The 26021-nt window shown below is 53.3% G+C and overlaps 1 protein-coding gene across 3 annotated transcripts in view; it reads right to left on the bottom strand.

The window, feature by feature from the left end:
• Nucleotides 1-711: 711 nt before the first annotated feature.
• LOC105483946 (solute carrier family 25 member 42) overlaps nucleotides 712-26021 on the bottom strand; it is a 50143-nt gene continuing 24833 nt past the window's right edge. For 2 of the 3 annotated variants that reach the window (XM_011745403.2, XM_011745771.3), the window contains exons 2-8: nucleotides 15885-15999; nucleotides 10208-10313; nucleotides 7541-7566; nucleotides 6758-6924; nucleotides 6059-6175; nucleotides 4077-4228; nucleotides 712-3137 (exon numbers count right to left, since the gene is read on the bottom strand). In XM_011745403.2, the coding sequence (XP_011743705.1) occupies nucleotides 2830-3137; nucleotides 4077-4228; nucleotides 6059-6175; nucleotides 6758-6924; nucleotides 7541-7566; nucleotides 10208-10313; nucleotides 15885-15965 (957 nt within the window). In that variant the 5' untranslated portion in view covers nucleotides 15966-15999 and the 3' untranslated portion in view covers nucleotides 712-2829. Of the gene's footprint in view, nucleotides 3138-4076; nucleotides 4229-6058; nucleotides 6176-6757; nucleotides 6925-7540; nucleotides 7567-10207; nucleotides 10314-15884; nucleotides 16000-21126; nucleotides 21146-26021 lie in introns of those variants that run through there. The other variant, XM_071087752.1, reaches the window with a different exon arrangement.

Below are 26021 nucleotides of genomic sequence, written 5' to 3'. Positions count from 1 at the left end.
ATCCACCTGCCTCAGTCTCCCAAAGTGCTGGGATTACAGGCGTGAGCCACCGCACCCACCTTGGTGAATTTTACCATGGGAATCCTCTAGGAGAAAACTGCATAGCTGCTAAACAGTATGTACAACACAGACCAACTCAAAAGAAATCCTGCTGCACGTGAGCAGGTTGGAGAGCAGCGGGGGGTCAGCACAGTGGAACTTGTTCCTACTCCCACCCCAACAAGAGCACCAGGCCTGTGCTGGCCCAGCCACCTCTCCTCTCTGGGCACGCAGAGGCTCCCACTTCTGGCCTGGTGGTGGGTGGGCCCTGCAAGTTGCTCTGGCCAATGGGCTGCAGGCGAAGTGAGCCGGGATTGCCATTGGAGACCCTGCGGTGGCTGCCCCTGCAGATGGTGACTGATGTTCAGACCTGAAGCCTCAGCCAGCCCCAGAGTGCAGGGCGCTTGGGAAGGAAGGCCGTGTTCAAGTCCATGAGACTTTGGGCTGCGCTGGATGCAGCTGGAGACGGCCCCTCCTGCCTTTGTGGGTGGCCACATATATCCTGAAAGGGACAAGTGTATGCACAGAATCTCTGTGGGAGGAGACAGGAGAAAATGGTCACAGGAGGCCCCCTGCGGAGGGAACTGTTCACCTAGTTTTCACTGTAAGCCCTTGTAGACAGCTGGTGTTTTTGGAAAATTGTGGTATGTATTAATTCAAACAACAATAGCATTTAAAAACTTTATTCAAGACTTTTATTCAGAACGTTTATCACAAATATGTTTCAAAAACACTTCAACCCTGTTTGGGGGTTCATGGGGGAAGATGTGGGGTCAGAGCCAAAGAACAGCCAGGAGCAGAAGAAGTCATTTATATTTTTATTAAATATACTCTCTTGGCACAAATCTTTAAAATATATAAATATTAGATATAAACAGTGTCTTCATGGCATCAAAATATAACTCCAGACCAGGACCAGAGACTAGCAGGGAGGCGAGTGACCACAGAGCCTCGAGGGCCTGGCTGTGTGCAGGGGTGGGGGACAGCACTGTCCCAATTCCTGCCAGGTCCCACTCAGCTGGGAGCCATCTCCGGGGAGACACACTGGGGTCAGCAGGGCCTGGGGGACCCTCCCATCTACGCCTTGTCTCTCCTGCCTAGCCTGTGGCCCCAAATCCACCCATTTGGTCTCACCCACCTGGGGCAGACCCCCAATCCCTATTGCTGTCACATGCTTGTGTGAGTTGGGTGCCCTCTCATCTCCCTGTGAGGGTTGCCCTGCCTCTCCTGCCAAGTCTGAGTGCTGGGTAAAGGATACCCACCCAGTGGGACAACCCCTCACAGCCATCACAGGCTGCCTGGGCCTCTGGGGATGAGATCAGGGATGGCTGGTGGCCACATGCAAGGAAGGCAGAGAGAGTGGTCTGCACACCCACAGGTCCAAGGCAAGAACAGGAGGAGGACAGAAGGAAGGGAGAAATGGAAGTCACAGCTGGAGATGAACAAGCTCAGATCCCTTCACACAGCGTGTGCTGAGCCAGCCGTGGAAAGCAACACTCACGTTACGCTCACCCTGGCACCAGGTCAGGGGTTCAATGTCAATAGATCATAGACCCGGGGTCAGCCAAGTTGAAAACCAAAACCAAAAAAAAAAAAAAAAAAAAAAAAAAAAAAGAAGGGTGTTTCTGAGTCCCTGTGATATCCGGTGGGCCCTGGGGGACTTCTCTGAGAGACCAGTTAGCCTCCCCTGGGTACCTCAGCTCTTCCTCACCTCCCCACCCCCAGGCTATACTCTGTCATGAGGCTCCCACTCGGGGAGATCGAGGCTACCAGGTGCCCCGTGCTCCATTTCATAGAAACTGAACAACTCCTGTGGGCTTTAAATTGCTCCATATCCCAGCCAAATGCCTGCTCAAGTGGGGACCCAGGAACCCGTTGGATACCACAGCTGGGCAGAGGGTTGGGGCACTGAGACGCTGGGCCCAGGGGGCAGGAGCTTCTGGGCCAAAGCGGGGGGCTTGGGCGCTTACATTTCAGCAGATGCCCCAGGCTGCAGGTCTGACCCAAACCTGAGGCAGTTCCATGTCATGGCCTGGGCCTCGAGCCCTGCTGCAGAGCAAGCGTGAGTCTCCTGGGAAGGTTACAAAGCAGGTGGGCAGGCAACCCTAGGGGGAGATGTGCTCTTGAGGACCCAGCTGCTTGCAGGGTCTAGGATAGAGACAGACATGAGGCTCTGGGGGACACTGTTCCCAGCAGGAGGCTCTGGTGACTGAGGAGTCGTGGCCACGTGGGAAATACTGAAGAAGGCAGGGCCGGCAGGGTGGGGTGGTCCAGGGGCTGCATTTGTGACCAAAGCTGATCACGAGGCTGGCCCCATCCAGGGCAGGGTCCGCCTGCAGGAAAGGCGCCCCCGCAACCCCGGAGGCCGGGCAGGCACCTGGAGTCAGAACAAGAAGGGCCAGGCGCGGTCTGGCTCTGAGCCTGGTGGGGACAGGGGTCACTAGAATCAGCAGCATGTCGGAGGACACACAGGATCAGGAGGTGGAGCCGACCACGCCCCACTAGGGCCTTTTGGGCAACACCTCCGGCAGGCAGCGCCAGCCTCTGCAGAGGAAGGAGGAGGGGGGCTGCGGGACACCCCCACCACCATCGCCCCAACACTGCACTTCCAGGGCCGCCAGCTTTGCGTTTGGACCTGGACTTTGAGCCCAGGCTCCTCCGGTCCACCTTCTCGTTCCACAAAGCGCCTCATGTGGCTCCTGAGGTGGAATCAAGCGCGCCCCCCCGTTCCGTGGGCCCAGAATACAAAGGGGTCACTGGTCCACCGTCCTGAGAGCAGCTCAGGGTACCCTAGCTCTGCAGGTGCCGCAGCAGGATCTGCATGAGGTCAAAGGTGGTGAAGCTGATGCCCACGGCGATAGGACCCTTGACCCAGTTCATGCTCAAGCCTTTGTAGAGGCCGCGCACGGCGCCCTCCTCCCGCACGATGGTGCGCAGCGTGCAGGCGATCGAGGCACGCGGGTAGCCGGTGACGCCGGCCGTCTGCATACGCCGCCGCACCACATCCAGCGGGTACGAGGCCGATTGCCCGATGAGGCCAGCGCAGGCGCCGAAGATCATGCGCTCGAAGGGGTAGGGCTGTCGGCGGCCACTGTACTCTGCAGGGCAAGGGGCGGGAGGGCCGTGAGGGCGCCGCGAGGGGGCGTGCACCCCGCACCCGTGCGCGCGCACCTTTGCACCCCTAGGAGCAACCTGCGTGCACATACACACATGCACTTGCACCCCCACGTGTGTTCGCACTCATGCGCACCCACACGCCCACTGCCTCATCCCCGGGGTTGCTCCTTTCACTCAAATTCGAGAAATAATTTTTTTTTTTTTTTTTTTTTGAGACGGAGTTTCACTCTTGTTGCTCAGGCTGGAGTGCAATGGCGCAATCTCGGCTCACTGCAACCTCTGCCTCGCCACTTCAAGCCATTCTCCTGTCTCAGCCTCCCCAGTAGCTGGGATTATAGGCATGCATCACCACGCCTGGCTAATGTTGTATTTTTGGTAGAGACAGGGTTTCTCCATGACCAACATGGAGAAACCTCCTCTCTACTAAAAACACACAAAAATTAGCCAAGTGTGGTGGCGGGAGCCTGTAATCCCAGCTACTCCGGCGGCTGAGGCAGGAGAATGGCTTGAACCCGGGAAGCAGAGGTTGCAGTGAGCTGAGATCATTCCACTGCATGCCTAATTTTTTTGTATCTTTGGTAGAGACGGGGTTTCACCATGTTGCCCAGGCTGGTCTGGAACTCCTGACCTCAAGTGATCCGCCCACCTTGGTCTCCCAAAGTGCTGGGATTACAGGCATGAGCCATGGCACTGGCCAGAGTTCCTCTCACATAGGCATTTCAGGCAGTGAGTCCAGGTTCCTCAGTGGTGGCTGGACACAGTGTGTTTTCTCCCGATTTGGATGTGGGTCTACAGCCTGCCCCATCCAGGGGTCGTACCCCACTCTGCCCAGTCTCCAGGTCTATGTGACCCAGGTGGAGCTGCGGTCCCCAGGGAATGCTTCCTGAACGTCCCCTCCCCATGCCCCCAGCTCTCCTTACCTCTGTGCAGGCTCTTGAGCGTCTCATAGGTGAAGAAGCTCAGGCCGGCGTAGGGAATGACCCCCAGCACAGTGGGCATAAATCCGTGGTAGAGGGTCTTCAGGCCCTCTTCTCTCGAGATGCGGATGAAGACATGAAAGATGTTGCTGTACCTGCCAGGACAGAGCAGCCCAGCAGGTGGGACTCGGCCCTCCCAGGCACAGGGAGGAGCCACAGAGGCTCTTGGCTCCTCCCACAGCCGGCTGGGCCTGGGTGTGTTTGGATGTTGATGTTTTCCTTCTTCAAGACATATAACCCCATCGCCCAAGCTTTGGCATTAGAGGGGAAATGCACGGGTAAGCCTAGACTCCACCTTTGCCACAGGAAGCACTCTGGCATGCTCAGCCCTTGTCTCTTTTTTTGTTTGTTTTTTTTGTTTGTTTGTTTATTTTTGTTTTGAGACAGTCTCCCTCTGTTGCCCAGGCTGGAGTGTAGTGTCACAATCTCGACTCACTGCAACCTCTGCCTCCTGGGTTCAAGTGATTCTCCTGCTTCAGCCTCCCAAGTAGCTGGGATTACAGATACGTGCCAGCAGACCTGGCTAATTTTTGTATTTTTAGTAGAAACAGAGTTTCACCATGTTGACTAGACTGGTCTTGAACTCCTGACTTCAGGTGATCCACCCACTTCAGTCTCCCAAAGTGCTGGAATTACAGGCATGAGCCACCATGCCCGGCCTCTATTCTTACACTTTTTTTGTCTTTTTTTTTTTGGAAACAGGGTCTCACTCTGCGGCCTGGCTGGAGTGTAGTGGTGTGATCATGGCTCACTGCAGCCTCAAGCTGCCAGACTCAAGCAATCCTCCTCCCTCAGCCTCTGGAGCAACTGGGACCACAGGCGTATGCCACCACACCAGGCTAATATTTCAGTTTTTGTAGAGATAGGGTCTTGCTATGTCGCCCAGGCTGATCTCAAACTCCTGGGCCCAAGCGATCCTCCTGCCTTGGCCTCCCAAAGTGCTGGGTTTACAGGCATGAGCCACTGCACCCAGGCCCAAGCCCGGTCTATTCTTTTTTTTTTTTTTTTTTGAGACGGAGTCTTGCTCTGTCGCCCAGGCTGGAGTGCAGTGGCCGGATCTTAGCTCACTGCAAGCTCTGCCTCCCGGGTTTACGCCATTCTCCTGCCTCAGCCTCCCGAGTAGCTGGGACTACAGGCGCCCGCCACTTCGCCCGGCTACTTTTTTGTATTTTTTAGTAGAGAGAGGGTTTCACCGGGTTAGCCAGGATGGTCTCTATCTCCTGACCTTGTGATCCGCCCGTCTTGGCCTCCCAAAGTGCTGGGATTACAGGCTTGAGCCACCGCGCCCGGCCGCCCGGTCTATTCTTAACACATTTTTCATGATCATGGTATCTTCCCTGAATTAAGCAATCTAGTCTCACAATTTTTTTTTTTTTTTTTTTTTTTAGGCAGAGTCTGGCTCTATTGCCTATGCTGGAGTGCAGTGGCTAGATCTCGGCTCACTGCAACTTCTGCCTCCCGGGTTCAAGCAATTCTCCTGCCTCAGCCTCCCGGGTAGCTGGGAATACAGGTGAGTGTCACCATGCCCGGCTAATTTTTGTATTTTTAGTAAAGATGGGGTTTCACCATGTTGCCCAGGCTGCTCTCAAACTCCTGACCTCAAGTGATCCGCCCGCCTCGGCCTCTCAAAGTTTTGGGATTACAGGTGTGAGCCACTGCCATATTCTTACATATTTTTAATGCATCTGTGCCCAGTTCAAAATGAAGACTCTTGGTTTTGATCTAAGCAGAAACTGACCCCCAGGCTAAGAGAACAAATTGCTGCCTTTCTGGAACAGCTGCAGAATAAAACACGAGGCCTGCCCTGTGGACACAGAGGCCCAGATGCAAACCCCAGGGGCCCGATAGAGAGAGGGATTCCGACCTGGGAGCCCCCAGACACAGAGCCCCCGGGGCTGATGCGCATCACAGACGTAAGGACTCACATTTCCTTCGGGGTTACGGCCATCCGCGCTCTGACCAGGTCCAGGGGGTAGGTCAGTGAAGCGGCTGTCGTTCCAGCCAGTGCGCCGGCGAAGAGGCGAGGCCAAGGGGGCAGGGCTCTGAACAGGGCAGGGGGAGAAGGCGAGACGCCAGTGAGGGGACTGCAGATGCACAGAGGCCCAGCCTGGAGCACACGCACGTCTCTGCTGGGGCGGGGACAGGGGTGGGGACCGAGGAACACGAGGCGGGTTTGGCTTTCTCGTGGCCAAGATGATGGGGTCTCTGGAGTGGGCCTCATTTTGAGGTTCACATGGCTGCCTTCCCTTCCCCGCTGCTGGCATAAATTAATCAATGATACGTATTTTCCCTGCGGCCCAGGGGGCATAGTGGCCTGTTTCTCTGGGATTTATGTGTGGGGGTGGAGAAACGTCTGGAGACAAACGGGCAAAGGAGAGGAGCTCTGAACACAGAATAGGGCATGTGACAGAGTCAGGGGGCGCCTCAGGAGGGCCTGGGTGAGGAATCTCCCGGTGTTTCATTGGGGGAAGAGGGAGTGCGGGGCTAGGGGCAGGGCACCGAGAAGAAAACGCGGAGAGGGCGGGGCATAGGGAGGGCAGGGGGCAGGGCGTGCAGAAGAGAGAGAGAGGGGCGGGCGTGGGCGGGGCGATTCTGGGGCAGGGCAGGGCAGGGCGGGGCCTCACTCTCCGCGGAAGCCATAGTAGCTGCCCAGGATGCGCTTGTACTCTTCGTGGGCGCTGAACTGGATGGCGGCATAGGGCACCACGCGCACCATGGTGGCCGAGTTCCCGCGCCACAAGCTGAGAAAGCCCTCGTTGAGGTAGGTGTAGTAGAGGACCCGGAAGGCCTCCTGGAGATAAGCGGGGAGGTCAACATCCCTCCGCCTCTGCCTGCCCTCCCTGTGCGCCTGTGTGACCAGCAGAGCGCTGAAAGTGCGGAGGCGGGGCCGGGGTGACTCCATCTCCATGCACAATAAACACCCCCACCCCCATGTGAGGGCCCCACCCCGATTTGTCCAGACTGACATTATCAACCCCAGCCCCGTCCCTCCTCCCTATGTTTTCTGGGCCTCCCACCCCAGCAAGTTCTCCATCCCTGGGGACTGCAAAGCGAACCAGGCTGCAAAGCAGCTCGGAGCCTGCCCGAGGGCATGTCTGTTGGTGTTTGGCATTCTAGCTTTTACAGTTTATCTTTTTCTTTATTAAGAAGGTAGCACCTGCTCTCTAACAATAAATCAAACATGAAAGGTTGTTTTAGAGCTGCCGAGTCTCCCCACCCCACTGCCGGAAAGACACTCGGGATGTCCTGTCAATTCCCAGGCTGGGCTGTGTCCAGGCAGAGCTGGGGATGGGAAGACAGGTAGTCCTGTCCCCACCCCTGAGACTCAGATCACCTGCCTAACTCCTGCCAGCCCAGCAGGGTAGTGGTGACTGTCCCCAGGCCAGGGCGGTGACATAGTGGCTCACCTTGGCAGAAAATCTTTTTGAAGACACTGGAAAAAACAGAAGCACAAAAGCCACTGAGAACCTCGCGTCTGCGTGGCCCCACCCCCGGCACCCCCTAGCAGAGTCCCCCTCCTCTTCTCCCCAATCTTGTCCCAGGAATGGGAGCTGAGCTGACACCCAACCCCCAGAATAGTGAGGGTCTCCAGTGAGAGAACGTGTCTGAGATGGGTTGGCACTCAGCCCCCTGTCACTGGACTAGACTACTATTCACCCAAACCCCTGCAGTGAAGGTGTCCCAGCCGCCAGGCACTTGGGCCTCAGCTGAAAGCCCAGGCTCTCAGAACAAGGCTTGCGGGTTCCATGTGTGCGGTCAGTCCTCTTTTCCGGACATGCCCCTCCCAGGGCCCCAGCACAGGCACCGCTATCCTGCCTCTCCCACCCCCTGTGGCTGCCGGGTTCCCTCTCTGGTTCTGTGCTGCCCTTGGGCATGGGGGACCCGAGCCATGTTGGGCCATGAGCACTCTTGGGAGAGACCCAGAAAAACGGGCCACAAACGGTCACCAGGAGCCTCTGACGGCCTGGCAGCCCGCTTCCCTCAGCCCTCGCGCCCCACCACTTGTGTGTGCAACGTGCATGCATGCCTGCTGCCTCCAGGGTTGAACCCCAGTTCCCTGAAGAACACAACACCCCGCACCTGCTCATGCGCACTTAAAGGGGCCTGCCCTGGCCAGGCGCAGTGGCTCAAATCTGTAATCCCAGCACTCTGGGAGGCTGAGGCGGGTGGATCACCTGAGGTCAGGAGGTCGAGACCAGCCTGGCCAACATGGCAAAACGCTGACTCTACTAAAAAAAAATACAAAAAAATTAGCTGGGCATGGTGGCAGACTCCTGCAATCCCAGCTACTCGGGAGGCTGAGGCAGGAGAATCGCTGAAATCCGGGAGGTGGAGGTTGCGGTGAGCCGAGATCGCACCACTGCACTCCAGCCTGGGGAACAGAGAGACTCTGTCTCAAAATAAATAAATAAATAAAAGGGCCTGCCCCTTTTGAAGACCTGCCAGCTCACTGGATGCCCATGCCTGCCAAGGAGGACGCTGATATTCATGCCTCCACTTTACGGAGGAGGAAACTGGGACACAGAGAGGGTAGGGGATCGGCTCAAGGTGGTGGGAAGGGCCTGGCTGAAGCCTGCAGATTCTTCCCAAACAGCTGAGGGGCAGAGGGCCCCGGCCGTAACCATCTTGCTTCTGGGCCCTGGGCAGGAACTGGTAACTGTTTGAGGGGGGCAAAGGCCACCTCTTCAAAGGACTCTGCGACTGTTTAACCCTAGGGAGGGAGGGTGAGGGTTTCTGTTAAGGGTTTAATTTCTGTCCTCCGAAAAGCTGTGTCCAAATTCTAACCCCTAATCCCCAAGAAGATGACCTTATCTGAAAGCAGGGCCTTTCCAGATGTAATAGAGTTAAGGTAAGGTTGTACTGGGTTAGGGTGGGCCCTAAATGCAAATTGGTGTCCTTATAAGAAGAGAAAACAGGCCGGGCGCGATAGCTCATGCCCGTAATCCCAGCACTTTGGGAGGCCAAGGTGGGTGGATCACTTGAGGCCAGGAGTTCAGGACCAGCCGGGCCAACACGGCGAAACCTGTCTCTACTAAAAATACAAAAAAATTAGCCAGGCATGGTGGTGCGTGCCTGTGGTCCCAGCTAGTCAGGAGGCTAAGGCAGGAGAATTGCTTGAACTGGGGAGATGGAGGTTGCAGTGAGCCAAGATCACACCACTGAACTCCAGCCTGGGTGACAGAGTGAGAGTCTATCTCAAAAACAAACCAACAAAATAAATATACAGAGAGAAAACAGACACACACGTGATGACAGACGCAGAAATTGGAGCCATGCGGCCACAAGCCAAGGAGAACCAGGAGCCCCCAGAAGCTGGAAGAAGTAAGGAAGATCCTCCCCTAGAGCCTCTGGAGGGAACGCAGCCCTGCCCACACCTGTAGACTTCTGGCCCCAGGACTGTGAGAGAAGAAATTCCTGTTGTTTGAGGCCGCCTGGTCTGTGGTCTGACAGTAGCCCCAGGAAACTCGTACAGATTTGAAGTGGATTTTATTATTTTATTTATTTATTTATTTATTCATTCATTCATTTATTGAGACAGAGTCTCTCTGTCACCCAGGCTGGAGTGCAAAGCCGTGATCTCGGCTCACTGCAACCTCCGCCTCCCAGGTTCAAGCGATTCTCCTGACTCAGCCTCCAGAGTAACTGGGATTGCAGGTGCCCGCCACCATGTCCAGCTAATTTTTATAATTTTAGTAGAGGCGGGGTTTCCCCATGTTGGCCAGGCTGCTCTCAAACTCCTGACCTCAAGTGATCCATCCACCTCGGCCTCCCAAAGTGCTGGGATTACAGGCAAGAGCCACTGCGCCTGGCCTCTAAGTGGATTTTAAAGAGACATTAAAAAAACCCAATTTGAGTGCAGTGGAGCACACCCATAGTCCCAGCTACTTGGGAGGCTTAGGCAAAAGGATCACTTGAGCCCAGGAGTTTAAGGCCAGCCTGGGCAACAGAGAAAAACCTCATTTCTAAAATAAATCTAAAAAAAAAAAAACAATTTGAAGCATGGTTTAGGGGCCATGAAGGAGGAGGTGACCGCCTGGCAGCTTCTCTTTCACATGGGGAAGGACAACACTTACCTTGGAAGATGATTTTGGTTCGGTCCAGGGGGGCTACTGCTGTTTTGGCAAGGGCGCCAGCCAGGGCCCCAGACAGCAGGGAGCTGAGCACTTGCCTGTGGTCACGCTGCAACAGAACACGTGATCAGAGGTCAGAGGGCAGGGGGTCTGTTCTGCAGAGGGCCGTGCCCCAGAAGTGCCTTCCTTACACCCTCTGGGCCAGGGCCAAGGGATGCACCCCACCCGGAGTGTGTTGGCGCTGCTTGGTTCTGGGTGATCCATGGTGGGTCCACAGGCCACAGTGAAAACCTCCCAGGATAACAGGGACCATCCACGTTGGAGGTGAGGTGTGCAGGTTTAACATTCTCAGAGACAGGCTCACAATAGGACTGGCCTACGTGCAAACTTCTGTTCCCTCCACAGCCTGTGTGCACCTGACTATGGCACTGTGGCATTTTAGGTACACAGGGACTGAAAACAGGCACTAGGGACCGATGCGGTCAGGGGGTTGGCAGTGGGTATCAGGCAAGCAGACCTTGACTCTGTGCCGGCGTGTCCCTTCCCACAACTTCCGATCAGGACTCCGGAGGTTGGCATCTATGACTCTTCATCCAGCCCAGTTGAGGGGGTGACAGCGACATTGATGATGGCTGCCAACTTGCGTTGACTACTCCCATGCCAGCCCGAGAGCCATTGCTTTCTGGAGTCCCTCTGGAGCTGCCCAAGGCCCCTGCTCCCCCACAGCCCTCCCTCCTTCCCAGGAAGGTCGCACCGCACAGGAGTGTGTCCGAGCCCTGTGGGATCCCATGGGTACCACCTGCCCATCAGGCTGGAGTTTCCATTTCCCCTGCTGACTCGGCCACGGGACTCTCACTGAGAAGTGGCAGAGAGCATTCTGGAAAGTTCTGGATGAGAGGTGCTCTGATTCCATTTCCCCAGTGGACTCGGCCACGGGACTCATTGAGAAGTGGCGGAGAGCATTCTGGAAAGTTCTGGATGGGAAGTGCTCTGACCTTTCCTTGCCCTGCAGTGCTTTGCTGTCTGAACGTAACGTGGATGGGCAGGTGGTTCAGCAACTCCCAGGGATCTGTGAAGTCCCACTAGGCACAGGCTTCCCGAAGGGCCTGGAGTCCCACAGTGCAGGGTAGGGGTGTGTGCAAGACTCCTCCTTTCCCCATGGTGCCGCTGGTCCACACAGAGAGCCAGATGCCAACAGAATCATCAGATAAATGCAAATACAACCACCCATTGGGAAGGTGCCGCGAGGAGGTGGCCCAGGGTTCTGCAAGAACTCTGGGTAGGGGGGTGAGAGGCTGATCTTGAAGGATGAGGTGCAGGTCACTTTGGGGTGTGTGTCATAGTATTAGGTGGGGAGGAATGAACACTCAGAGGCTAGGGTGAAAAGGAGCAGGGGACCCTGGGGGACCACAAGGAGGGCAGATTTGCTGGCACAGGGAAAGGGAGGGGGCCCAGAGAATAGAAAGGAGATGGGAAAGAGAGGTGGGTGCCAGACCCCACAAAGCCTGGCAAGGAGGGCTGATCTTTGCCCAAATAAATGGGCAATTTTTTTTTTTTTGAGACACAGTCTCGCTCTGTTGCCCAGGCTGGAATGCAGTGGTGTGATCGCAGCTCACTGCAACCTTTGCCTTTCAGGTTCAAGCAATTCTGCTCCCTCAGCTTCTTGAGTAGCTGGGATTACAGGCAAGCACCACCACGCCTGGCTAATTTTTGTATTTTTAGTAGAGATGGGGTTTCGCTATGCTGGCCAGGCTGCTCTCGAATTCCTGGCCTCAAGTGATCTGCCTGCCTCGGCCTTCTGAAGTGCTGGGATTACAGGCATGAGACACCATGCCCGGCCTAAATGGCCCATTTTTAATATGACCAGAGTGGGGCTGGGCACTGTAGCTCATGCCTGTAATCTCAGCACTTTGGGAGGCCGAGATGGGCAGATCACCTGAGGTCAGGAGTTCGAGACCAGCGTGCCCAACATGGTGAAACCCTATCTCTACTAAAAATATGAAAATTAGCCGGACATGGTGGTGGGTGCCTGTAATCCCAGTTACTCATAAAATTGAGGCAGAAGAATCGCTTGAACCCGGGATGCCAAGGTTGCAGTAAGCCGTGATTGTACCACTGTTCTCCAGACAGGGTGACACAGCGAGTCTCCATCTGAAAAAATAAAGAATAAAAATAACAATGTGACCAGGGTAGAAGTGGCTCCTGCAGAAACCCAGGATAGATATGGTGGAGGCTGGAGATGGGGAAGGGATGTGGGAGCACTTCTCAGGTGTTACAGGCAGCCAGAGTCAGACTGAGCATGGCTGCCCCCACCTCTAGAGTTTGCTCAACTCAGTGGGTGGCTTGGGGTAAAGGGCTGGGCCTGAGTCTGTCCACACACCTGCCTGAATCCCAGCTCTGCCCTGACTGAGCTCAGGCAGAGGGTGCCCTCTTTGGTCTCCCAGTCCTCATCGTTGAAACAGCAAGGTGCCAGCTCTCAGACCCTCTCCCACATGTCCTGGGCTACCCAGCAGCCTTGCACCCCCAGTCCGGTTCCACAGAACACAGCCTTCTTTTCCTCAGTGCCCTCAGGGTCCCCTCCACCAGCCCAGTCCTCCCTTCCTCAAAGGGACAGAGTGCACAGCGATTTTGTTTCTGAGGTCAAACTTCGCCATGGGGTTTGATCTTCTCCTAGCTTCTTGGAGGCCTGTCTTTGGGGGCCTCTGCCTTTTCTGGGACATGCAGCCAGGTTGCAGATGTCTGGTTCCACGAGCTTTGAGAAATGTGGGCGCTTGGTGGTCGTCCCAGCAGCAGTCCAAGGCTTTACCAGCCAGCCAGTTTCTTCTCTGAATCAGTCGGACCAGCTGTTCCCCTCTGGAATGGGCCTCTGTGTGCAAATGGAATATTCCATGGAGAGTGCCTCCCTGTGCCCTGCTGGCGACAGAGTTCTTCCACCTCCTCCATTCGGTGTTTACCTCCTATCAGTTTGTCCTTTTGTTTGCTTGTTTGCTTGTTTTTTGAGACAGAGTCTCGCTCTGTCCACCAGGCTGGAGTACGGTGGCGCAATTTTGGCTCACCACAACCTCTGCCTCCCAGGTTCAAGTGGTTGTCCTGCCTCAGCCTTCCCAGTACCTAGGATTACAGGCGTGCACCACCCTGCTTGGCTAATTTTTGTATTTTTGGCAGAGATGGGGTTTCTCCACGTTGCCCAGGCTGGTCTCGAATTCCTGAGGCTCAGGTGATCGCCTGTCTTGGCCTCCCAAAGTGCTGGGATTACAGGCCCAGCAGAGGCTCTTAACATTACAAAGCCAACTCTGTGTTGTTTGTTTGAGATAGGATCCCACTCTGCCACCAGACTGGAGTGCAAGTGCATGATCATAGCTCACTGCAGCCATGACCCCTTGGGCTCAGGTGATCCTCCCACCTCAGCCTCCTCAGTAGCTGAGACCACAGATGTGTGCCACCACACCCAGCTAATTTTATTTTTTTGCAAAGACAAGGTCTTGCTGTGTTACCCAGGCTGTTCTCAAACTCCTGGGTTCAAGCAATCCTCCCGCCTTGGCCTGCCAAAGTGCTGGGATCTCTAGTGTGAGTCACCATGCCTGGCCAATGCTAAATCTTAGTATCGAGAACACACATCCATAAACTGCACCTCTCAAGGCGGCCACCAGTGGCACCTGGAGGACGTGTGTTTGGCCAACACTTCCAGCTCCTCTCTAATGGACACAAACACCTTATTATCCAAAGAGCTGGGAGCAGGCATCACTGACGGGTCAAAGTTTCAAGATCCATCATATGGGGAGATCCTACAAAAGAAGAATTTGTTGGCCAGGCAGGTGACAGAGAGAAAGTGGACGATCCCGGATAGGATGCATGTTGGCCGTAAACACCATGGGAAGAGGGTCAGTTTTTTTTTTTCGTTTTTTGTTTTTTTTTTTTTCTGAGATAGGGTCTCCCTCTGTCACCCAGGCTGGAGTGCAGTGGTGTGATCTCAGCTCACTGCAACCTCCACCTCCTGAGTTCAAGCAATTCTCCCACTTCAACCTCATGAGGAGCTGGGATTACAGGCGCGTGCCACCACGCCTGGCCAATTTTTGTATTTTTAGTAGAGACGGGGTTTCACCATGTTGGCCAGGCTGATCTCGAACTCCTGACCTCAAGCAATCCTCCCACCTGGGCCTCCCAGAGTACAGGGATTACAGGCATGAGCCACCATGCCCAGCCAAGGCTCAGCTTCTTAACCAAAGAAAGGAGACTTTGCAGAGTGAGTCCCTCCCACCTTGGGGCTGGCCAGGCACACCAAGAGTAATGTCTTCAGGGTCTGCCAGCACAGAGGAGAATGGGCATGTGTGTGTGATGCCCAGCAAATGACCAGCACTGGCGCATTTCTGCATGTGGTTCGGCAGCCATCGCTGCCTCGAGCTTGTCCACGTGGCGGGATCCACATTGCAGAACCCCTCCTCTCCGGCATGCAGAGCAACAGCCGTATCCGGGTGTTCGTCCAGCTCTTTTGGGACCTTCACTAAACTTCAAGGCACGTGCCTGCCCTGTGCCTCAGTCACCTGGTGGTAACCCCAGTAAATGAGTCCTCCCGCCCACCTGCTGCTCTGAGGTGTCACCTGGAATCCGGGGAAAGGTCAGGAGGCCTGGAAAATGACGCCACCTCAGTCTTTGACCCCATGGACTTTGAAAACTGCCTGTGCGGTTGGCCTGAGTCAGGCCCTGGGAGTGCAATGGTTTCTGCGTGGGGCTGGGTTGGTCTGTGTTTCAGGTTCAGCTGATAGGACTTAGGGGCCAGTGGGGGTTCTGGTTTCTACGGTGAACAACAACAGGGCTGACCCAATTGCTTTGAGAGAATGTCTTTTCTTCAGTGGAACTGTGGACTTAAGAGGTGAACTTGGAAACACAGAGTAAAGCCCAAGCATGCCCACCCCCTTTGGCTCTCTGCATTTGCCTTTTTTTTTTTTTTGAGACAGGGTTTTACTCTATCACTCAGGCTGGGGTGCAGTGGCACAATCTCGGCTCACTGCAACCTCCGCCTCCTGGGTTCAAGCAATTCAAATGCCTCAGCCTCCCAGGTAGCTGGGATTACAGATGTGTGCCACCACGCCTGGCTAATTTTTATATTTTTAGTAGAGACGGAGTTTCACCATGTTGCCCAGGATGGTCTCAAACTCCTGGTCTCATATGATCCTCCCACCTCAGCTTCCCAAAGTGCTGGGATTATAGGCGTGAGCCACCACACCTGGCCTTGGCTAATTCCTTAGTGTTCCAAAATCTGAGGGAGAAAAGGGGGCTCCAGGACACGTCTGATACCTCAGGCTTCTCACCCCACGCTGGCGCTGGGTGAGGTTTTTGCCTCTTACCAGGTGGCTGGGCTGGTTGGATTCACATCACCACAAGCAGGGCTTTCGGTGGAATAGAGGGTGGCTGGTGTCCTCCATCCCCTGACCTTACAGTATCTAGGGCTGTGGGAGCAGAGAGGCTCCGCCACTCCACCCTCAGCCCAGGTGGGCAGGGGTACCAACATGCACATCCTAGGTGCAGGGTGATTTGTGATGGGGTGCATGGAGCACAGGAGAGGGATCTCTGAACCTGTTTGGAGAGGGCGCAGAAGCTGGGAGGAGGGGGCGGGGAGCCTGGGGTGGGGGGAGGCTGGGGCCCCAGGAGAACACCCACCCCGGGAGGCCGGGGTACTTACCTTTGATGAGACGGACGAGGACAGGACAGCCTCGGCATCCTCACGCAATCGCACCGGGCCTTCCTTCACACCATTATCCATACCAGGCCTGCTCGGAATGGCAGGAGACTCGGTCCTGGGGGGGTAAGGGGAGGTGGTAAGATACGGCGAGATCCTGAGAGATGGCGGGTGTTCCCACCAGCCTTTTCCTATCCCGGTTTCTGGCTCCCTGCATGGGGAGGGATGCCCTCAACTGCATTCTGCGGCCACGGTCCTGTGTGTATTGCTTAATCATTTACAAAAGCCTTTCTTGTTGGCACTGGAATGTAATCCCCACAAACAGTCTGTTCTTTTTCCAAATCTGGTGCCTAGGGAGCAAACAGGCTCAGAGAAGTTAAGCAGCCAGCCAAGGTCACACAGCTACCAGCAGGTTGTGGGGCTAGCGTGGCCGAGGTGCTCAGTGCTCCGTGCCAACACCGAGGTGCTTGGTGCCAATACCACTGTCGGGCCACACATCCAGTGGGCTTGTGTCAGCTTGGACCCAAGGGTCTCTGTCCACCGAAATTATTTATTATTTATTTATTTATTTTATTTTTTGAGACGGAGTCTCACTCTGTCACCCAGGCTTGAGTGCAGTGGCACGATCTTGGCTCACTGCAACCTCTGCCTCCCAGGTTTAAGCAATTCTTGTGCTTCAGCCTCCCAAGTAGCTGGGACTACAGGCGCCCGCTACCACACCCAGCTAATTTTTTATTTTTAGTAGAGATGGGGTTTCACCATGTTGGCCAGGCTAGTCTCGAACTCCTGACGTCAAGTTATCTGCCCGCCTTGAACTCCCAAAGTGCTGGGATTACAGGCATAAGCCACCGCACCTGGCCTATTTTTTTTTTCCACCCAGGCTTGAGTGTAGTAGCACAATCATAGCTCACTGCAGCCTCATATTCCTGAGCCCAAGTGATCCTCCCACCTTGGCCAGCTAAGGGTGATTTTTTTGTTTCTGTTTTGACAGAATCTCCCTCTGTAGCCCAGGCTAGAGTGCAGTGGCATGACCTCGGCTCAGTGCAGCCTCCGCCTTCTAGGTTCAAGTGATTCTTGTGCTTCAGCTTCTCAAGTACCTGGGATTATAGATGGTCACTGCCATGCCCAGGTTTTTTGTTGTTGTTGTTGTTGTTTTTAAGTAGAGCTAGGGTTTTGCCATGTTGGCCGGGCCGGTTTTGAATTCCTGGCCTCATGTGATCCTCCTGCTGTGGCCTCCCAAAGTGCTGGGATTACAAGCGTGAGCCACCGCGTCTGACTGGGTTGGCTAATTTTTATTTTTCATTTTATATTTTGTAAAGACAGGGACTGACTATGTTGCCTCGGCTGGTCTGGAACTCCTGGGCTCAAGTGAACCTCTGGCCTCAGCCTCTCAAAATGCTGGGATTCCAGGCATGGCCACTGTGCCTGGTTAGTTCCCATACTTTAAAATTATCCAGTAAATGAAAACACATTACTACAAAGTGACGCAAAGGGTGCAGAGGCCCCAGAGCAGGCATCAGTGCCGGTGAGTAACGCTGTACAAAGTGCACTTGGGATTCTGCTACACCAGCCTCCACTGCTGACTCTTTCCTAGTGCAGATGGACCCATGGGCACTGGCTCTGGGAGAAACACCTGCTTCAAAGATGGGGCTGGAGAGAAAGGATGAGCTTGGAGCACGTGGAGGTGCCAGTCATGGAGGACATGCTCAGAAACAGAAACCAAAGCAGATGGGTGTGGTTAGGGGGTCATGGGCACCCTCCGAAAGAACCCCTGATGGCCAAAGCTGGAACAGTTTGAGTGGAAATGGAAAAAAACATAAAGCAGCCATGGATGAAAGCCTAAACTATAAAATAAATAACCATGCGTCCATATGATATAAACAAATGACTGAATAAGTAAGTATATGGTAGAGAAGAGACAAATCTCCCAGGCAAAGGATTCCCAAATAGTTCAGCAGCTTGGACCTCCAGGAGGGGCCATGCCTCCTACCCTCAGGTGTGGCTGCGCTTAGCGGCTTCTTTCCAAAGAGTGCAGTCTGGAAAGGGGGCTGTCAGTGACTGCAGCACAGAAACCTGATGGATCCCAGCTGGGCTAGGTGATCCAGGGCAACACTGGCTGGGATAAGTCAGGTGGATGCACTTGCCTCTGATGGAGTGTGACGACCAGGGTCTTCCTCCCCCAGATCCATCACCCCATCTGACCGTGAGAAAAACATCAGGCTGGGCGCAGTAGCTCACACCTGTAATCCCAGCACTTTGGGAGGCTGAGGTGGGCGGATCACGAGGTCAGGAGTTCGAGACTAGCCTGGCCAACCTGGCAAAATCCCATCTCTACTAAAAATACAAAAATTGGCTGGGCATGGTGGCGGGCACCTGTAATCTCAACTACTCGGGAGGCTGAGTCAGGAGAATCACTTGAACCCAGGAGGTGGAGGTTGCAGTGAGCTGAGATCATGCCACTGCATTCCAGCCTGGGTGACACAGTAGACTCTGTCTCAAAATAAAGAAAAAGAAAAAACTCCAGACACATCCCAACAGAGGGGCATTCTCCAGCACCCCTGACCACTGCTCCCCCAAACAGTCACGGTCACCAAAAACAAGGACAGCCTGAGAAACCATCTCAGCCCAGAGAAGAGAAGTCTAAGGAGATGTGAGCGAGGTCAGGAGATCGAGACCATCCTGGCTAACACAGTGAAACCTTGTCTCTACTAAAAATACGAAAAAATTAGCCGGGCGTGGTGGTGGGCGCCTGTAGTCCCAGCTACTTGGGAGGCTGAGGCAGGAGAATGCCGTAAACCCGGGAGGCGGAGCTTGCAGTGAGCTGAGATCCGGCCACTGCACTCTAGCCTGGGCGACAGAGCGAGACTCCATCTCAAAAAGAAAAAAAAAAAAGGAGATGTGAGGACTAAAGGTCAGGTGGGATCCCTGGACAGAGAAAGGATATTCAGGAAAAACGGAGGAAACGTGAATAAAGTGTGGAGCTCCATTAATATTAATACTGTCTCAGCACTTGTTCATTAGTGAGGCAAATGCACCGCAGCACTGTGAGAGGTTACGCATAAGGGACGCTGGATGTGTGGGGTGTCGGGGAACTCAGTACAACCATTGCAATTTTTCTGTAAATCTAAAACTACTCTTAGCTGGACGTGATGGCTCCCACCTGGAATCCCAGCACTTTGGGAGGCTGAGGTAGGAGGATCGCTTGAGCCCAGGAGTTTGAGACAAGCCTGGGCAACATAGTGAGACCCCATCTCTAGAGAAAAAAATTAGCTGGATGTGGTGGCATGCACCCGTGGTCCCAGGTACTCAGGAGGCTGAGGTGAGAAGGTCGCCTGAGCCCAGGAGGTCGAGGCTGCAATGAGCTGTGATTTCAGTACACTCCAGCCTGGGTGACAGAGCAAGACTGGACTGGGTCTCAAAAAATAAAAATAAATAAAACTGCTCTCAAACAGACAGAAACCAGGTCCTAAAGACCTTTTCCAGCCGGTTGCTGGGGGTCGGCATCTTTCATCATCGGCCCGTGGGACGCGCTGCGTCTGTTTCACCTTCCTCTGCAACCATCGGCCATGTCTGACTGCTGCCCAGCACCGCCCCTGACGCTACAGACCCTGGGGGCTGTGCTTGCACTTGGGTGCTCAGGTGAGAACAGCGCAGCCTCTCTACTCCTCGATTCCTAGAATTGAGGTGCTGGGTCAGGCAGCCTGGACACATTCTGCAAAGTCACCTTCCCCAGAAAGGATTCAGCCATTTGCCATCCCCCAACAGTGGGTGAGGTGCCCAAGGCCTGGGTCCTGGCCGAAGGGGGTCCCTCCCACCCTCCTGTGGGCTCTTGCTCTGAGCTCCTCAGGAGGTCACAGTCCTGTGAGGAACAGTCTCCCCAGGAGGGCATTGCAGCCTCAGACCCTCCCTTGGCTGCACCTGCCCAGCCTCTGTGAACAAGAAGAGCCACCAGCCAGGGCTGCCTACAGTGCCCCTGGTACCATCCTTCGCTGGATCACCTGCCCAGGGCCAGGGCTAGCCTCGAATGGCACCCATAGACATAGACAAAGTCACTGTGCAACCTGGCCGGAACTACACAAGTGTGCTGGGCCCTGCAGGTGACAGAACACTGAGGGCAGCTGGGGCTGGGGGACGTACCTGGGGGACGTACCTGGAGGACCTGGAGGGGGCGGAACCATGGCCCCTGAAAGATACATCCTGCCCCCAGAACCTGTGAATGTGACACTTTTACGAAAAAGGGTCTGTGCAGATGTGATAATCACAAGGCAAGATCTCTAGATGAGGGTTAAGGTGGGCCCTAAGTGCAATGACTGGTGTCCTTGTAAGAGACAGAGTAGGAGACACAGACACAGAAGGGAGGGCTGAGGATGAGGCCTGGAGCACGGTAGGCCACCACAGCCGGTGCATGATCCCACAGCACAAGAACGGCCTGCTTCTGTTCCAGCTGCGTCCTCATCCCTTGATGAGGTCAAGGAGACAGTCGCAGCACCACCAGCACCCACCACCCTCCCCGTCTCAACAGGAAGAGGGCCCCAGGGCACTAATGCCTGCAACCATCAGAGACACAGGTTTTCATGACATTCTCTTTGTTGTTGTTGCTGTTTTATAGTCAGGGTCTTGCTCTGTTGCCCAGGCTTGAGTGCAGTGGCACAATCATAGCTCACTGTAGCCTCGACCTCCTGAGCTCAAGCGATCCTCCCACCTCAGCCTCCTAAATAGCTGGAATTATAGGCTCATGCCACCACACCTGGCTAAGTTTTTCATTTTCTGTAGAGACAGGGTCTCCTTATGTTGCCCAGGCTGGTCTTGAACTCCTGGGCTCAAGTGATCCTCCTGCCTCAGCCTCCCAAAGCGCTGGGAGTCCAGGTGGGAGCCACCGCACCTGGCCATAACATTCTTGTGTTTCCACTGTACTTAGTTTGTTTTTTCCCATCACCTCCCATTTTGCAGTAATATTGAATTTATTTTTAAGGCAGTGATACAAACTTTTATTTTATTTTATTTTTATTTTTATTTTTATTTTTATTTTTGAGACAGAGTTTCGTGCTTGTTGCCCAGGCTGGAGTGCAGTGGTGCAATCTTGGCTCACTGCAACCTCCACCTCTTGGGTTCAGGCAATTCTCCTACCTCAGCCTCCCGATTAGCTGGGATCACAGGCACGCACCACCACACCTGGTTATTTTTTTGTATTTTTAGTAGAGACAGGGTTTCACCATGTTGGCCAGGCTGGTCTCAGACTCCTTACCTCGAGAGGTGATCCACTTGTGCTGGCCTCCTAAAGTGCTGGGATTACAGGCGTGAGCCACCGCGCCTGGCCCAAACTACCTTTAGATGAATTTAAGTTAGAAAAGACAACCATTAAGTGAATTCTAGAACTGGGTAGGGCAGACCGCAGATCTGGGGGAAGAGGTCCCCGAGGATTTCAGCAGAAACGGGCCCAAGAGTCACGCTTTTGTCTTTCGTCACAGCAGAAGGATGCTGCCTGTGGTCAGGAGTAAGCCGTGTTTGCTGCAGCTCAGGAAGGCAAAGGGAAAAGCCATGTGACATCCTGGACCCTGGGGACCACAGTGAGAACAAGGGATGGGTTTCGAGACATGATAGCCTAAAATACGACCTCGGCCTTTGAGAAAACAGAAGCAGGAAGCACTGTTCCCTTTCCCTTCTCCCCAGAAGCAGGTCATGAGACTCTCAGGTGGAGAGTGCCTCCCGTATACCTGGAGGAGGGAGCAGAAGATGCAGAGATGCCAAGAAGAACCTGAACAAACAGGTCTTGCTAAGTTCCCCCAAGGTTATTACCATTAAATCAGAAGCCTTTTTTTTTTTTTTTTTGAAGTGGGGGGTCTCACCCAGGCTGGTCTTGAACTCCTGGGCTCAAGTGATCCTCCTGCCTTGGCCTCCCAAAATGCTGGGATTACAGGTGTTTGCCACTGTGCCCAGACAGATCAGACCCTTTTGCCCTTCAGTTAGACTTGCCCATGACTCTAATCTTCATCAAATCTAACATAAACATACTCAGGTTTACCTGTTTTAGGGGGAGGTCTTTGTTTCCGTATAAAGGCTCCCAAGTCACGTAAAACTTGTATTAAATAAATTTGTCTGCTTTTATCTTGTTAATCTGCCTTTTGTTACAGGGGCCTCAGCCATGAACCTAAGATGGGTGAGAAAAAAATATTTTCCTCCCCTGCACGGAGCGGCCACTTGGGGTGGCACCTTTGCCCCTTAATAAGCAAGCAGACACCTGGCTATGACTTTCAAGAAGAGGTGAAACTGACACGGGACTTCCTAGGCATCATTTGGGGCGGTTGGGGGACAGACACGCTTGGTTTTGCTTCAAAACCCAAACTTGGCCTTCTCAAAATGTAAGTCACTCACAAGTTCAAAGATTATTTATAGCCAGGTGCAGTGGCTCACGCCTGTAATCCCAGCACTTTGGGAGGCCGAGGCGGGCGGATCACGAGGTCCGGAGATTGAGACCATCCTGGCTAACATGGTGAAACCCCGTCTCTACTAAAATTACAAAAAATTAGCCGGGTGTGTTGGTGGATGCCTGTAATCCCAGCTACTGGGGAGGCTGAGGCAAGAGAATGGCGTGAACCCGGAAGGCGGAGCTTGCAGTGAGCCGAGATTGCGCTACCGCACTCCAGCCTGGGCAACAGAGCAAGACTCCATCTCAAAAAAAAAAAAAAAAAAAAAAAAGATTATTTATATAAAATAGGATCTGCAGGCCAAGGGGGGACAGGACACTAGATTGGCCACTTGTCAAAGTTTGTGCCTAAGAAAGCAATCTTTGGAAAGAGCCCAAGGAAAGCTTAGAAGGCAGACTCTTGCTCTCCCTCCAGGGACCCCCAGTGGAACAGACATTCCTGCTGAAATGCCTTATTCTTCTCAGCTCATTTGTTAAGAGTTTAGAGTGGTTTTTTGTTTTGTTTTGTTTTGTTTTGTTTTTTGAGACATAGTCTCGCTCTGTCACCCAGGCTGGAGTGCAGTGGTGTGATCTCGGCTCACTGCAAGCTCTGCCTCCCAGGTTCAAGTGATTCTCCTGCCTCGGCCTCACAAGTAGCCGGGATTGCAGGCGTGTGCCGCCATGTGCAGCTAATTTTTGCATTTTTTTGTAAAGACGGGGTTTCACCATGTTGGGCAGGCTGGTCTCGAACTCCTAACCTCAGGTGATCCACCTGCCTCAGCCTCTCAAAGTGCTGGGATTACAGGCATGAGCTACCACACCCGACTGCCTGGAATCTTTTTTTTTTAAATTATATATATATATATATATATATATATATAAAATTTATTATTAATTTTTTTTTGAGATGGAGTCTTGCTGTGTCACCCAGGCTAGAGTGCGCTGCTGTGATCTTAGCTCACTGCAACCTCCACCTCCCAGGTTCAAGCGATTCTCTCCTGCCTCAGCCTCCTGAGTAGCTGGGATTACAGGCACGCATTACCATGCCTGCCTAACTTTTTTGTATTTTTACTAGAGATGGGGATTTACCACATTGGTCAGGCTGGTCTCAAACTCCTGACCTCGTGATCCGCCCTCCTCAGCCTCCCAAAGTGCTGAGATTATAAGCTTGAGGCCTCACGCCCAGCCCTGGAATCTGTTTTAAAGTTCAACTGCACATTTGTCAAATTCAGAGTATAAGTTGAGCTCTCTCTAAAGGGTGTTACCATGCTTTGTTTCAGGAAGTACAGAAAGAACAGGTGCCCGTTTGAATCAAAGTTGAGGATCACTGGCCAGGTGCGGTGGCTCATGCCTATAATCCCACCACTTTGGGCCAAGGTGGGCAGATCACTTGAGGCCAGGAGTTCGAGACCAGCTTGGGCAACATGGCAAAACCCCGTCTCTACTAAAAATACAAAAATTAGTCAAGTGTGGTGGTGCATGCCTTAGTCCCAGCTACTTGGGAGGCCGAGGCAGGAGAATCGCTTGAACCCGGGAGGCAGAGGTTACAGTGAGCCGAGATCGTGCCACTGCACTCCATCCTGGGCATCAGAAAGAAACGCTGTCTCAAAAAGCAAAACAAAAAGAAAAGGCCGGACGCAGTGGCTCACATCTGTAATCCGAGCACTTTGGGAGGCCAAAACAGGGGGATCACAAGGTGAGGACATGAAGACCATCTTGGCTAACATGGTGAAACCCCGTCTCTACTAAAAAATACAAAAAAAAAAAAAAAAAAAAATTAGTTGGACGTAGTGGCACATGCCTATAATCCCAGCTACTCAGGAGGGATTGCTTGAACCCAGGAAGCGGAGGTTGTGGTGAGCCGAGATTGTGCCACTGCACTTCAGCCTGGGTGACAGAGCGAGACTTTGTCTCAAAAAAAAGAAACAAAAGAAAAACTTGAAGATCAGATTTATATGCAGGGCTGGGGTGGAGTCTGGAACCTTTCCTTAGAAACTCCTGGTAAGAGGCAGAAGAGGTGCAGGACAATGGCCAGTCCATACATGGCAACAAAACTGTGGCCCAAAACCTGTGCAGTAACCAGCTCTGGAAACCAACTACCAACCTCTGCAGCAATGCTCAGGACCTGGTCAATGATTGCAGCTTCTCTAACATTGGCCCCCACTTCCAACTCAGGACCAACCAGAGAAAGCCAACTGTGCTTCCCTAAGCAACCCCACAGGACATCCGCTGTTAGCTGGCTGCCCCTAGCTTCCCCAGACCGACAGCCTCCTGTGGGCTCACTTGAGCCTGCCCTTTTCCACTCCACAGCTCTCCCTCTCCCCTGCCTGCCTTAGAGCTTTGGCTGACTCCCTTGCAAACTCTGAATAAGCAGCCTGTGCTGCTCTCATTTGGATGGTCTTTGTTCTTCCAAGTAGCTCAGTAAATGGGGGGAGAAGAGACAGCACTTCCTTACAGTTGCATTTCAATTAACAAATGCAGATGGAATGACGGAAATAGAAAACACCATTAGGCAAAGGCCAGTATTAATTATTGCCATCAAGAACCATGGGGACAGCCGGGCACGGTGGTTCACACCTGTAATCCCAGCACTTTGGGAGGCCGAAATGGGTGGATCATTTGAGGTCAGAAGTTCAAGACCAGCCTGGGCAACATGGTGAAACCCTGTCTCTACTAAAAATGCAAAAATCAGCTGGGTGTGGTGGTGTGTGTCTGTAATCCCAGCTACTCGGGAGGCTGAGGCAGGAGAATTGCTTGAACCTGGGAGGTGCAGGTTGCTGTGAGCTGAGATCATGCCACTGCACTCCAGCCTAGGTGACAGAGCGAGACTGTGTCACAAACACACACAAAAAAGAGATCCTGACATCTGTGACAATTCAGATTAATTTAGAAGATACATGAATAACCGAATAAGCCAGGCACAGAAAGACGATGCTGCATGATCTCACTTATATGTGGAATTAGAAAAAAAAAAAATCAAATACATAGGAATAGAGTAAAATGGCAGTTACCAGGAGCAGGGGGAAATGGGAAGATTGTAGGTCAAACAGAACAGAATTATAGTTATGCAAGGCAAGTATGCTAGAGATCTAATGGACAGTATGAGGACTATAGTTAATAACACTGTATCAATTACTGATAACCTCAACCTCCCCACCCACTGCCCCCCTACACACGGTAACTATATGAGATGATTTTTATATTAGTTTGTAGTTTGTTTGACTGTAGTAATCAATTCACTATATATCAAAGTAAATATATTAGAACAACACATTGTCCAGCCTGGGCAACATGGCAAAACACCATCTCTACAAAAAATACAAAAATTAGCCAGGTGTGGTGGCATGTACCTGTAGTCCCAGCTACTCAGGAGCCTGAGGCAGGAGGATCATCTGAAACCAAGTTGAGGCTGCAGTGAGCTGAGATCGCACCACTGCAGTCCAGCCTGGGTGAAAGAGCAAGACCATGTCTCAAAAAATAAAAAAATTAAAAAAAAAAAACCCTAAAACCACACAACATGTTGTACATGTTAAATATAAACAATTTAGGCCGGGCGCAGTGGCTCACGCCTATAATCCCAGCACTTTGGGAGGCCGAGGCGGGCAGATCACAAGGTCAGGAGATCGAGACCATGGTGAAACCCCGTCTCTACTAAAAATACAAAACATTAGCCGGGCGCGGTGGCGGGTGCCTGTAGTCCCAGCTACTCAGGAGGCTGAGGCAGGAGAATGGCGTGA

The sequence above is a fragment of the Macaca nemestrina genome, chromosome 20 (genome assembly GCF_043159975.1).
Source record: "Macaca nemestrina isolate mMacNem1 chromosome 20, mMacNem.hap1, whole genome shotgun sequence".
Lineage (NCBI taxonomy): Eukaryota > Metazoa > Chordata > Mammalia > Primates > Cercopithecidae > Macaca > Macaca nemestrina.
The sequence above is the reverse complement of the archived record's forward strand: the minus strand, read 5'-3'. Positions and strand labels throughout refer to the sequence as shown.